At 44.1% G+C, this 14,090-nt stretch overlaps 1 protein-coding gene across 1 annotated transcript in view; it reads left to right on the forward strand.

The window, feature by feature from the left end:
• Positions 1-14,090, forward strand: part of LOC119384042 (presequence protease, mitochondrial) — an 87,247-nt gene that overhangs the window by 22,390 nt on the left and 50,767 nt on the right. Inside the window, exons 14-18 of the mRNA XM_049413332.1 lie at positions 434-572; positions 4,470-4,608; positions 9,288-9,410; positions 10,920-11,040; positions 11,964-12,040. Coding sequence (XP_049269289.1) covers positions 434-572; positions 4,470-4,608; positions 9,288-9,410; positions 10,920-11,040; positions 11,964-12,040 — 599 coding nt within the window. The remainder of the gene's footprint in view (positions 1-433; positions 573-4,469; positions 4,609-9,287; positions 9,411-10,919; positions 11,041-11,963; positions 12,041-14,090) is intronic.

The following is a 14,090-nucleotide window of genomic DNA, read 5'->3' on the forward strand; positions in this document are numbered from 1 at the left end:
TACACACATAAAAATTAATTAAATGTATACCATTTTGAAAAACAGGCTGGCATATGGTTGCATGTGTTGACCTTTGAAGGGTTGATTTTGGTTTTGGTTACAGTTTCCGAATGTGTTCTCTTTATAATGTTGAAATTGTCCTTAGGTGCAGCTGTAGGCATTATGGGCCATGCACAGAGTACTTGGCAAAGAAAACAAAAAGGTACATGACTAGCAAACAAAAGAAATCAGCCTCCTCAGCAGTGCAATAGTGATGTGAGGAAAAAAAAAGCTGTGGAGATTTTCATGCGAACATAAATACAAGATTACAGGTGTTAGTGGCCTTGTTATGTTTCAGGCAGCGCAATTTCGGACAGGACTGGTCGCTGTATGCACAAACACGCAAAGTTAAGAACGCTGTAACTGCATATTCATTTGTTGTGTATCCTTTCAGGACAACAAACATTGCCTGACACTAGTAATGAATCCTGATGATCATCATGAAGAGAAAATTCGTGCCTTGGAGCAAAAGAATATTGACAGAAAGCTGGGTGAACTGGACAACGCAAGCCGAGCCTCAATTTATGATCAGGGTAAAGTGTGGTTTTAATTTTGACGTACTTTTAATTTTCACTGTTTAAGCGCTCATTGCATTTAGTGGCTGGTCCTGTGTCTTGAAAGTTCTTATACTAACTGCTTTGTCTGGGCATGTTGTCACAAAACTACGTGAGTTTTCACTTGGTTGGGATAGTTAAATAGTACCTCATATTAGTATACGACAGTTCAAGGCAGTTCCACCTCATCTTATATGACATTAAAGGCAAATAACTGTTTAGGTTTCAGTGATAGAGTAATGCTTGAGGACATATGAAACATCAATTATTAATGACAGCAATACTTTATTTGTTGGGAAATTAATGTATAAATGTATAACATAACTTGCAACTGCTTGAGGAACATTCTAGTACTAGCTTGATACAGTAGACTCTCAGTAAACGGAAATCTGTTAAACGGAACTGCTGCTTAAACGGAACAACTGAATCTAATATAATTGGTTTCATACTTGGATTCTGCACTGCTGTTCATCTCTCAGTAAACGGAACTCCTGTTAAATGGAACACATTTTCTTGGTCCCTTCAGGTTCCGTTTAACGAGAGTCTACTGTAATATAGCAACCTCTCGGTATGTTTCTGTCACCACATATAGCGCTACATAGAAAGACATGGATAAAAGGAACTGCTGTATTTATAAGTAGATACAGATAGATATATTTGCAATTAGGCTGTAGCAGACGTACTCAACCACTCATAAGAAAAGGTTCTTGCATTGCATTGTAAGATGGACTGAAACGCTACTTGTGCATTTCTATTCGATTCTTGGAAAAAGTAACTTTTTGATGTTACCTTTCACCTTTGGGTGGTCAAAAAGTTTAGTTTTTCGCTGGCTCTGTGCACACCTGCACATTCATGTTTCCGTAGTTCCATTATTGCATGGTGTTGTGCTGGCTTTGCTTGCCTGCAAGACTCGCTCTAGCTGAAAGAGAAAATGCCTCTTTCATGTGATGTGTTTTATTTAAGAAACTATAGCGCCTGCTGGTGTGCAGTTAAGAGTATGCTGTGTCACAACTCTTTGCTCGGGGATGGGCAATTTAGATTGTGCTGGGAGGGTGTGAACCCTCAAAATGCAGTTTTCTTTCAAACTGTGCGTTTTCTTTGCACGAAACTGGTGCTTTGAGGTTTCTGGAATGTTATTTTAAAGGGGTCCTGAACCACTTTTCCTAAGTAATCATTCAGTGACCTCTGTATCGGAGTTTATTGCCTCACGAATCGATTGCCGCAAAAATTTCTCAAAGCATAACCAAAATGTGGGAAGCCAAGCTCTCCCTCGAGGACGTGAAAGACCAGTGCCAACTCATCGCCAGGGCCAAGAGAGCAGTTGAAGCTGGAGGGCTCTAGTACAAGGGAGCCCTCCCACCTCAGGGTGATACCATGAATCGCTCGGAACACTGCTTCGAAAATAAACATTTATTTCTATCTCTTCCCGTCAAGAACAAATGGAGTTACCGGTATTTGTTGTGCACTTTAAGCTCTTTCTGTCTCCACTCGTTCTGGCAAGCGCGCTGAAAGCTACATAGAGAGGGATTGCACGGCGGAAAAAAAAGTTACATCAGCGCGCGTCGTGACCTTGAGCGCGTGTGATGAAACGCGATCGCTCTCTACCGTTCTGATTCCTGTGTGCGAGTGTGGCTCACTGTGTAATGTTAGCAGACTATGGAGCGCGGCACAAGCATGTGGCGGCACACCGTGGCAAGAAGCATATCTGATCCAAACACCACTCTTCATTTATGTCAGTTATTGCCCAATAGTATACTATCTGTCGTTCAATGTCAAACAGCAGGCACTGGCAGCTCCGAAGAGAGTGAGCAAAGGCCTCTTGTATCAAAAGAGGGCAACTGAGAAAATGGCAACTTCGCACTCCACTTCTAAACTCTCCTTGCCGTGCACAACTGCAAGATTTGGCTGAGCTGTTCATTGCAGTGTCTGCTATCCGCACTATGTGTTTTCTCACCAAGCCTGAGGGGTGGTTCATGACCCCTTTAACAGTCCGCATGGATTTACTGTATTTACACGATTGTAGATTGACATATCTTATCTAAATTTTATATCAGAAGTTGGGCGGCCGACTTACATTTGAAACAGAAACTAGTACCTCCAGTTACGGCTGGACAAATGAGAAATTAGGGACGCTGCGGCATGGTTACAACATTATGTATGCTGTAACATATGCTGTATTTTCTTGCGTATAACCCTCACTCTCAGCAACCATTCACGGAAAATTTTCTAAAAATGATCCCTGCATATTGCCGTGAAGCTAGCTTTTATGCATAGCTGTGAAGCATTGCCGTGAAGCGACCTTTGCACACCAGAATTCGTATTTTTTGCCTTGACTTTACAAAACATGTTGCGGAGCTAGTTGGTGATACACTGACTTAAAATATTCCAGCGCTACTTTTTACGAGGATAGTACAGAGAAGTGCGTGACAGGATGGCACTGACTCCAACAACAAATCAGTCAACATGTAGTCAGTCCAGTGACTACATAAATAAATTTTCATTATGAAATGCACTCACGCATTTTTTTTTTTAGTCGACTTACAGTTGTGTAAATACGATAATATTTGCCTTGAGTGTCAATGCTCTTGGATCTCCCTTTATGAGGCGAAATAGTTCCACAGATCAGATAAGCTTTTTCTGCCATTTCAGTGTGTACATCAGTCAGCCTGGCATTTTTTTTTTATTTCCCCTGGAAAAAACTTTCACAGGTGCCTAAGCTCCATACTTAGTGCTGTTAATTCCTCTTATGCTATCACCAAAGGGAATACCTTGCATTCACACAAAGGGAATACCTTGCATGTGTGAATGCATTCCAGCATCACTGCACAGCAAGACATAATGGAATTTTGAAGTAAGACCCGGACAACCCTGTTAAGTAGGCACGCAGAAATAATATTTGTGTTGAGGTAATTATTTTCCAGAAATTTGTAGGAAATAACTTAACTAGCAATATTTTTAAATGTTAGAGCTTTTAGTACAGAGAAGGTTAAGATAACATTCTTGCATGAAGGCAGTGGGCCCACAAAACAATTCAAGCATTTTGACTAGACAAGGCTGCTAAATTCTGTAAGTGGATGCGAACCTGTTAGGATGTTATTTTTTGTCATGTCATTTAAACGCTAATTGAGGAAGCCAGCTTGCATTGAGGAAGACATCTCTGTCTTGCATGGTTGTGCAACCAACTTCAAAAGTGCTTGAACAGTGTATATCAGTGGGCTTGGTGAACATAACTGAAAGTGTAATTCTAACCTACAACAGTACTATTACATTTTATAGGCATGTAGCGCACTACTACGTGCAAAAGTGATTCAACAAAGAAAAGATGATGACAAATCTGAGCATGAGGTGGTTGCGCTTGGTCCTGCTCCCCTCTACTGAGCGTTCTTTATTAAAAGTATAATTTGTGGACACCAGGCACAGATTTCTGTCTGTTTCACAGGGATACCCGTTTTTCTGGAAGAAGCCACCACTTTTAGCCCAACGCTCTTGATGGTTGCTGTTTGCTGCATGGCTTAGGGCTGCACATAAATGGCTAGGCTTTCATTACCCCAGAGCTCTTTATTGGGAAGCTCTTCCATTGACGCCGCTGTAATTCATAGAGAGAGGGGTCTGTGTAAACATGCGTGCCACTGAGGTTGTGGTCACTGTAGCATTTTGGCGGGGTCTGTGAGCCACCCATCTGTATCCTGTGCTTTCTCCCATAATACGCTGGAACAAAAACTGTGCTTGACAGGAGTGAGGCAGCTTTGCACCTCTGGTTTTCAGGTTGATACATTTGGTGTATAGTCTATAGACATTTGTGGAGGCATTGTAGGGAGGCACAAAAGTGGTCGCAGTTTGGCAGGATTCTCATAACATTATATGTTTTTTGTGCAGGTCTGAAATTGCTGGAGCACCAGTCCAAGAAGGAAGACGAAAGCTGTCTGCCTCGCCTTCTCCTCAGGGATGTTGCTCCTACTATTGAAATGACCAAACTCAACCATGTCGATATGGGTGAGCCCTTAAATCTTGCTTTGTGAGCAGGTGGAGCGCTAGCAACATGCCAATTATACCACACTGCACTAAAAGGCTTACCTTGCTATAATATGCTGCGTTTTGAATGTAATGAATTTTCTGGGATGCATCTCGAAAATGTTTACTTGATGTGTTGAGCCATATTCATGGCTCATTCTCTAGCATCAGCAGAGATGTCCTTTAAACTGAAGGTTATTTGAGTTTGTCAAAGCAATATTACTTGAATGGAATGTGTAGAAGAGGAGGCACTATAATTGTGATCGCTAAACTACTACTAGTTACCACTGCTTTGACATCAGCGAAAGCTCTCTTCCATTGTTTGTAAGAGTCCATGATTATTTGCAATACTGGTGTGCCCACGCAACACAAGGACCCATTGTGGCCAGCCACTGCAGATTGAAGTGGTAGCTTCCAGGGCGTGCGTGCTGCATGCTAAGTGCTGTTAGCGTTGAAGTGTTGACATGTTTCTAAGGGTGATTGGGAGAGAGGCATGTCTTTGAAGGGTGAGACCCCTGGGTACCATCTGAATGTGTCATGCTAGCCAGTAGTGTATGTTCAATAAACTTTAAAAGGATCTGTGCTTGAGCTTCTTGGTATGGCTTCACTATAGGAAAAAATGCAAAAATATTAGACAAGAAAGACAGACAGGACCAAGTCTTGGTCATGTCTGTCTTTCTTGCACGGAGCAAGAATTCTTGAGGGGGCGAAACTGCACTCGCTCAGGCGTCCTAATAAAGTCAGGGGATTGGGCACAGTACTGACGCGCCCTCTATCGTGAGAGACCGCTAACAGAGAAGGAAAAAAACGTGCGTGTTGCTCTCTCCAACAAAGCTCGCCGGTTCATGGCCATTCGGCGCTGATTCGGCGTTTGCGCTTTACGCCCAAGTGGGTATGTTTCTTGTGTGTTCTCGCTGGCTCCATATTTTACGGTAAATTAACGAAAAAAATGGCGTCACATACAGGAAAATTATCCGAGGGATATATCTTGCAGGACTCGAAATCTATAATTTTTGATAATGTGAACCCGATAGGTTAGGTGTAATCTTTTAAGGCAAAATCATTAGATGCCTCATCAAATGCAAAAATTGACCGTCGGCGTTCCGTGTTGGCAGCATCAACATGAGTGATGCGAAAAATCATAATCACGTGATGACGTCACCACATGACGTTATCATGATGTCACAGATCGCCAAAATTTGTGACGACGTCATTGTGACGTCTTCACATGACATCGTCACTTTGCACTGCCTCCGTGATCACACAAGTGAGACAGCAGTGTATTTTGAGAAGACCACCATTGCTTCTACATGTGACAGGAACGTGCAGGCTGGCAGTGCAAAACCAGGTGAGGTGAAGAAAGCTTGCAATGCCTCCAATCCTGGAGGCTGTACAAAACCACATTAGGTGCAGAAAGCTTTTGCATGGGGGTGAGGCAAGACAGACACATCGACTGAAGAAAAAAGAACAACAACAAGATGGCTTTCCCCTTCGAGTCGTCTTAGTCTAAGGCATAAGGGACCCTGTGAGTTTTTTCAACGAATGATGGGACTTACTCTCCGAGAAGCGCTTCTCGCAAACATAGCCACGAGGCGGGAGCGCTCGATCTTTCCTTGGTATGGCACTAGCCCACGCTTCCAACCTTACCGGGTCACTAGAAACTTTGAAGGTAATTACTTTCTCCTTGCAGGATGCGTACCTACTGTTGCAGTTCGCCACGACACATTTCCGCCCCATCCTAAAGGATCAGTGGCGGAAGTCTGCAAAGTGCTCTTCTTTGTTTACGAAGCAATACCTCTTTCTCTGTGCCTTTGTTGTGGCGTGAAAAGCACGCGCAAAGATCGAGAAGTCAGCGCCGCCGGCTCAATGCGCAAGCCACTGATAGCTCTAAAGAGACAGAAAGCCTGCAAATCGCGAAGGAATGCGCCACAGCTTAACTGTCCCTCCCAAAGCCACCTATGCAAGCGTGCACACAATGTGCGAGTGAGGAGCGAGGGACCCATACGGCAGACGTCGTCTGCTCAGGGGCCACAACTAGCAGCTCGTTTCAAGCGCTGTATGGCCTATAATTCAGGCAGTATTTATTAGTAACTGCTGCTAAAATGTCTGTCACAGCTACCAATTGATGTTATAGACAGAAATTTGAGAAATTTTTAGGGGTGTGCGAATATTCGAAATTTCGAATATTTTTCGAATAGTGTTTGCTATTCGATTCGATTCGCACTGAAATTTTACTATTCGAACTATTCGAACTTCCCAAAGACAAATGCAGTCAACGTCCGGTTGAAAGTGACCCCTTCAGATTTTCAATATGCTTCACCTCATTACATTCTCGTATTGCGGCAAAGCTGCCTTTCAAGCTCCGTTACGGTCGAACTTGGCCAAGAGACAAAGTCCGGTTGGAAGTGGTCCCTAGATTTTCATATGCTTCACCTCATCACACCCCCGTATTGCGGCAAAGCTGCCTTTCATGCTCCGTTACGGTCGAACTTAGGCAAGAGACGGTCAACGTACTGCGGCAAAGCTGCCTTTCAAAGTCCGTTACGGTCGAACTTAGGGCCAAGAGACAGTCAACGTCCGTTTGGAAGTGGTCCCTGGATTTTTAATATGCTTCACCTCATCACACCCTCGTATTGTGCCAAAGCTGCCTCTCAAGCTCCGCTACGGTCGCAAATGTATTAACTCAAGAAAACGCTGGTTCCAATATGGAGATGAAAGATGTGGCAAACTTGGGGGCTCAATTATGCTGTTTTGGACCTGAAATTTGGGCAGGAAGTCCGAAAAATCTGACGCCGAAGCTCTTTAGCATCCAAAATTTCAGATGTTCTTATATATCGACGTCTACGAGGCAGATTTGGAACTCCGGACTTCAAGGGAGCACACCCTTGTCCGCCACATCATTTGGCCTTCCACAGCAGTTGAAAGAGGAGGAGATGCTGAGGAAATGGCATCCCTGCCTATCACGTGTAAAGTGTTGTAGGCAACACTTTGGTTGCACCAAATCATGTACATAAATACAATTCGGCCTCTACATTGCCTCACTCTTGATAAGGAAGACAACTATGAAATACGACCCCACCAGCGCTTCATCAACCTAGCGAAAAGAAACACTTTCATGTTGCTATCTCACAAGAACATACTTAGGGATTCTCTGCAACTTTTTCTGTGATTTCACTTCGAATTATTCGAAAAATATTTGAGAAATATTTGAAAATTATTTGAAAATATTCGAGTCGATTCGCACTCTATCTTTATTATTCAAATTCACTTCGCACCCAAAATTTTGCTATTCGCACAGCTCTAGAAATTTTACAATGTACGAGGCGGTATCATGATTTTTATGTGTCGTGTCCATAGAAGAGCATGTAAACTATGGCAGCACGCCGAAGCGTCATCGGTTGCGCTGTGGTGAAAACCAAATTTCCTCCGTCACACTATTGCGCCACCCTCACGCGCTGCGGTGGCCGAGCAGTTTCTTCTCCTCAAATACTTCTTTCTCCATACTTTCTTGTCTTGTTTTCGATAGTGTTTCATATGATCAGTGTTCAGGGAAAACAAGGTACTGTTTTGTAGACTTGCATTAATGGTACACTCTGGACAATTCAGTTCTTCAGATACATAATTTAATCTTGAGCTAAGATACCAGCTGACGCTCGTACATTTCTACGTGTAAAAACTTTCATTATTTCGTTCTTTAAGTTGGCTCATGCCAGATAACTTGAACTTGATTGGTCAGCACTCACCGTAGTGGCTCAGTGGTTATGGCATTGGAGTGCTAAGCATGAGGTCATGGTTTTGATTTCCCAGCTATTACAGCTGCATTTCAATGGGGGCAAAGTGCAAAAATGGTTGTAATCTTTGATTTAGTATTCTGGTGTTCCGTTGACTTGCACGCTTCAGAGAATGAAGAGGTAAAGTGGTTTGTCTAGGCTTAGGGCTACATCTAATTTGTGATGGTTGGAGAGTAATTCAAGAAATGGGGAATATCAAACACACACATGGAGGACCACGTCTGTATAAATACATCAATAAAGAAACATTTGTGACTAAATGTAAATTCATTTACACTATTTGTAAATGAATTTACATTCTCTGAAGGCTGACTCTACAGGTTTTATCCTATTTGTAATTGCTGGAATTAGAGGCAATTCTTGTGCTATAAAATTAGGTCTTCTTTTGTACTATGAACCTGTAGTACTGTATACTCATTTGATTTGGGAGTATGTTACAGTATGTTAAATACCGCCAGATGAAACAGTGGCGGCTTCGTACATTACTTCTGCCTCTTTTAATATGGCCTGCCAGATGGTTAGATCAATTCGGTTGGTTCCATCAAAGTTGAATTAATAGAAATTGACTGCACAAATAATGCTATTAATAGTACTGCTATGGGACTACAGGGCAGAAATACATTTCAGAAAGGCCTCAAGGACCTGTGCACACAGCTGAGTGAGGGAAATAACTAGCTACAGGTCACTGTAAAAGGAGAGGCAGAAACAGTGTAGACCCAAAGCTTATTGCTTTCAGTGACTAGTACATTTTAAAGAAATTCTTGTGGTAAAATGCTTTTGGTACAGTGCATTACAATCTACATCCGAGAACAAAAAGTTAGTCACACGGTTGAGAATCTATTTGAGGCCTGAAAAACCGAGATTGTCTCTTTGTTCTTGTGCAGGTGGGGTAAAAGCTGCAAACCACGGAGCAGGCCACCAATGGAGTAACCTATTTTCGGGCTGTCCTCAATGCCTCCCACTTGCCTCCTGAATTGAAGCGCATGCTTCCACTCCTGTGTGAAGTTCTCACTAAGTATGTGCCTTCAGTGCTCTCACATTGTGCTGGCTTTGAAGGATAGTAATGTGCAACAAGTAGTGCTAAGCCAACCCTGAACAAGATAGAGGCTTGCAGGAAGACAGAGATTTGAAGTGACCAATCGTCGAACAATGGATGCTACTAAGCACTGTTAAAGGGGTCATGAACCACTTTTTCAAGTGGTCATTGAATGACCTCAGTATGCTTCACGAATCGATTGCTGCAAAAAATTTTCGAATCCGTCAATAACGAGAGGAGTTACAAAGGTTTGCGGCATGCTTTGAGTGCTCTTTTTTCTTCTCTTGACTCGATGAGCGCGTTGGAAGCTACACAAATAGGTGATGACAAAAAGGCAAGAATCTACATCAGCGTTCGTCTATGTCAGCTCCTATAGGGTGCGGCGCCCCATGGCAAGAAGCACATCTGATTCAAACGCCGTTCTTGATTTATGTCAGGCTGTCGGTCAGTAGCAGCAATCTGCTAAATGATGAAGTCTGGCAGCTGCTGGCACCTTCAAAGAGTGTGAGGATGGTCTTCTCCATGAAAAGAGCGTTCTTGAGAAAGTGGCAACTTTGCGGTCCAGTTGTAAACTTTACGTGCCACACATGACCACAAGATTTAACTGAGTTGCTCATAGCAGTGTTTGCTGTTCATAGAATGTCTTTTTTCACCAAGCCAAAGGGGTGGTCCAGAACCCCTTAAAAAATGAAGGGTGAAATGGTTGCTGGTTTTCAAGAAGGGGGATAACAAAAATTAATGAGAATCTACATGTGTACTATGGCAAAGTCCTGGGCCTAGCTTTCTCAGAAAACTATTCTTTGAAATCTGCATGTTCACTCTTTTCAGAAAAACTGATTGGTGGAAAGTATTTTCTCTTGGGTGTCTTGTCTTCAGGAATTGGCACAAACCATAGCATTAAAGTAGGCAGTAACTGGCTTTCTATCCACATCTTTTTAACTATCAAGAATCATTACTTATCAGCATTGATAAGATCAAGTGAATGAGTGGCCGATGTGTACACGTGACAAAACAGTGCCTGGAGTACATGCCAAGACCAACAAGACTGCACTTATGTGTCCTGTTTTTTTTAAAAGAATGCTCCTATGCTCTATTGGAAGCAGCACTGTGTGGGATTAGTTGCTGGGCAAGGAAGTATACAAGATATTCAGTGGTGGCTACCACATCTGGAAGCTTGTTACCCCTGTGAGGCCGTGTCTGTGCTCTTCCATAAGATGGCCATGCAACTACTCAGAATTACCTGTGCATGTCACTGTTCTAGGAAAATGACCACAAGTGTGTGCCTAGGGGCACAATGCTTCACTTATTCACAGAAAATATTTGCATGCAGTCCAACAAGCTATCTTGCATGTGCAAGTTCTATGCAACTCAACACTGGCGTGTTGAGAAAATGGCTTCAGTTATTTGAGAAATTTGAATTGATGAAAGCTGAGTTATGGAGGTTGCTCAGTATTACACCTACTTCATATGCTCCCCTTTTTCTTTCAGAATGGGCACTCAGGACAAGGATTACCGCCAGTTCTTGCAGGAAGTCGAGTTGAAGACGGGTGGACTCCATACTTCTGTGCATATCTCACCCCATCCAACTGAGCATGGTCGTTTTGAGCAGGTAATGTAATTGTAGCAGTACATGGAAGCCTTATGCGACAAAGTATAAATGCATTTAACTACCATTAATTTAATCCTGCATTTGTCTTGTTAAAGTCCTGAAAGTGTGAAGCCAAAAGGTAGTGAAGCCAAAAAATTAGCTTTTTACAAAACAAAATAATACACTTGTCGTGTTACGAAGGTGTTTTTAGCGTAAATCGTGTTTCAAATAATTAGGCATTCCTGCATTATTTATGTGAAGCAGAAACAATTCGCGATGTGTTCTGGCTGGAAAACATGATCATTGAAGTTTTCTAATTGAGATTTCGAAGTAGGGCGTTGCAGACAAGAGCTCCGCCAGTAGCGCAAGTGCGCAAATTGCAGGAGCAACCGCCAGTAGTAGGTTCGCATACATCGCGAATTCCGTCGAACCATCCTTTATTATTTTTTCTTTTCCCAGAAAGAATGGGTAAATCATGACGCGCTGACCTTACAAGAAGCACGTGACATGCTGTCCGCGTGTCACCGCTGTGTTGCAGTGAAGCATGTCTTTTCTGCAGGCGCACATTTCAGCTGACCACAAGACAGCTTTTTTTCTTTTTGCTTTTTTTGCTGCTGGCAGCAGCGAGGCTGGGGTGCTTCACCTGTCACTCATTAGTATTGCTACAGTGCATTGCCTTGCGGCTCCTGAGGGCCGTCGTTTCCGCGGATTTGTGGCGAAATCGGGATTTGGCACATGGCACCCAAAGTTTTCGAATGAACCGGGCTGATGCTAACCGCCACTTCAAATTACCCACTCAAATTTACGTTAAAAATATGGGTCTGCAGGAATACTTTGAACTAAGTGGGTTTTCGAAATAACCGAGTACGAATTAATGAGGTTTTACTGTAGCTTACCATAGGTGGTACTCTGCATTATGGTGATATTTCATGTTTCTTTTGCAGGGAGTGCTGTTATCATCACACTGTCTGGAAAATAACACGGAAGCAATGTTCTCCCTCTGGAAGGAACTCATCCTTCGGCAAGTCATTTCCACTGCTTGAGACCTCCTTGACAGTTCGTGCCCAACTCATGATTATCATAGTGTTTACTTAAGCAGTCCAGCAATTCAGTCTCGGAATGGGATGTGGCATGTTCGCATCATTTTCGTGCATGTTCATAGCAGTGTGAAGACACAGTACGTGTAAAGTTTTATGATACTCAGTTTTATGCTCACTTTGGTGTAGCATGAAAGGTTTCAGTTTAGCCAGGTAAAGTTATTGCTATTTCATTTTTTTAAAGGGTTAAATATTGAGGGCTAATGCAGTGTCATGTGCTATATTGATTGCTGAAGTATTTTAATGCGATAGCATTGAAAAGCTCGTTAGAAAAATCAGCATTGACCGTGACCAAAAAATCGAGAAAGATGCATATAAAATAAACAGTAAAAAACTTCAGTTCGAGTGAGAATCGAACCCAGGCCTTCTGCAAGGTAAGCAGATGTTCTACCACAGAGCCACGCCATTGCTTGAAACTACCGTATATACTCCTGTATAAGCCGCACTTTTTTCATCAAATCTTGCTCGGGTGCTGGTTATACACGAATTGGGCCTATAGCTACACATTAATACACTGTAGCGCCACTGCGTCTACTGTGTTGGATAATTCAAAAGCTGGTGATGAATATGAACGTTTTATTTCACTATTCAATGTCTAATCACTGTCGGACGAGCTCAGCTCATCGGCTCTCTCACCACTGGTGGACGAGCTCACCTCATCGGCGCGCCCCCAAGGCTGATTGACCTCTGTGTCGTCCATTGTATTTGATAGCCCCATTACCTTAAAGCTTGTGGGGTTGCACACGCAACCCATTGTCTTCAACGCGGCGGCACCTTGGCTTTGCGCTACGTTTGTACGCGCAGTGGCGAGGGGGGTTGCGTGGGAGAGGGCACGTGCCGCTCCCGCAGCCCTTCGCGCCCTGCAGCCCTTCGCGCCCTGGCCGAAGTCGAGATGCCCCGTTTTCCCTCCTTACCCTTTTCTGGAGAGACTCCTCTCCAGACCCCAAGAGACGCGCGCGGCTTTCTTGGGGACCGCCTGGTCTTTCGACTTGAGCAGCGGTGATGAACACAGCTGGATCGAGTCGGGAGCCACCCAGACGCCATCACCCCCTGCGCAACGCCCGGTCTATCGTGAGGCAACTTACTGCCTCAGGGCTGGACTGCGAAGCCACGAGAGGTGAGTCGAACCTTATCGCTCTAAATCTCGTGTGCTTCCCATTTTGTTGTTGTTTTTCACGTTGTCGTGCGGAACCTCTCCGCCGCTTCGTTTTATCTTGTATTTTGTTGCGTTGGTGGTGCTTTTGGCACAATAAACTGTGTCAGGCAAAGGACTTGTCTCTGTTACCACTGGCCTGAAACCCGCTGCGGTCGCAACTTACGCGAACCGGGGGATAGGGGTCATAGCTCTGACTGTTAGGGCTGCTGCGTAGCACTAGTAGCGAGTAACTACACTCCTTTAGTGCACGGTGTGATCTAAAGACGGGACAGTTTCGCACGCGCGGAACTGTTCGTTACAAAGTAACCCCTATATTTGGCGCCCAACGTGGGGCCAGTGGTTAAACAGGACGAGTAGTTTGTGTGAGTGACTGCCACTACACGAACAACCATGGCAGCAGACGAGGCTGACTTACAGCCGCTGTTCACGCTGTCAAGGGTGGCTGCCAACAGGCAACAATTCGAAGCGGCGGTAACTGCTACCGCACAGTCGGACCCTGCGGCGAACATTAGCCAGGGGATCTGATTGGCTTCGATGAGGGTGGCGCTACACATGAGGCCCTACCTCCGTTAGATTGTCCGCTCGAAGGCGCGAGGCACATTGCGCCGAGCCCTTTGTCTGAGCGTGCGGAGAGCAGGGAGCCACAGCGGCATACCGGCTCAACGCAATCAGCTCCTGTGCCAGACCTTACTGGCCAGAGCGAGTCCCACTTTCCCCACTTTCGCAGCATATTTGAGAGGCGGCAAGTTCAGGGATTTGGACGAGCTGGCCTCGGAGGCAAAACGCATACAGGCGGACATACTCGCCTCACGTGCGTA

This window comes from Rhipicephalus sanguineus, chromosome 1 (genome assembly GCF_013339695.2).
Source record: "Rhipicephalus sanguineus isolate Rsan-2018 chromosome 1, BIME_Rsan_1.4, whole genome shotgun sequence".
In the NCBI taxonomy this organism is placed as follows: Eukaryota; Metazoa; Arthropoda; class Arachnida; order Ixodida; family Ixodidae; genus Rhipicephalus; species Rhipicephalus sanguineus.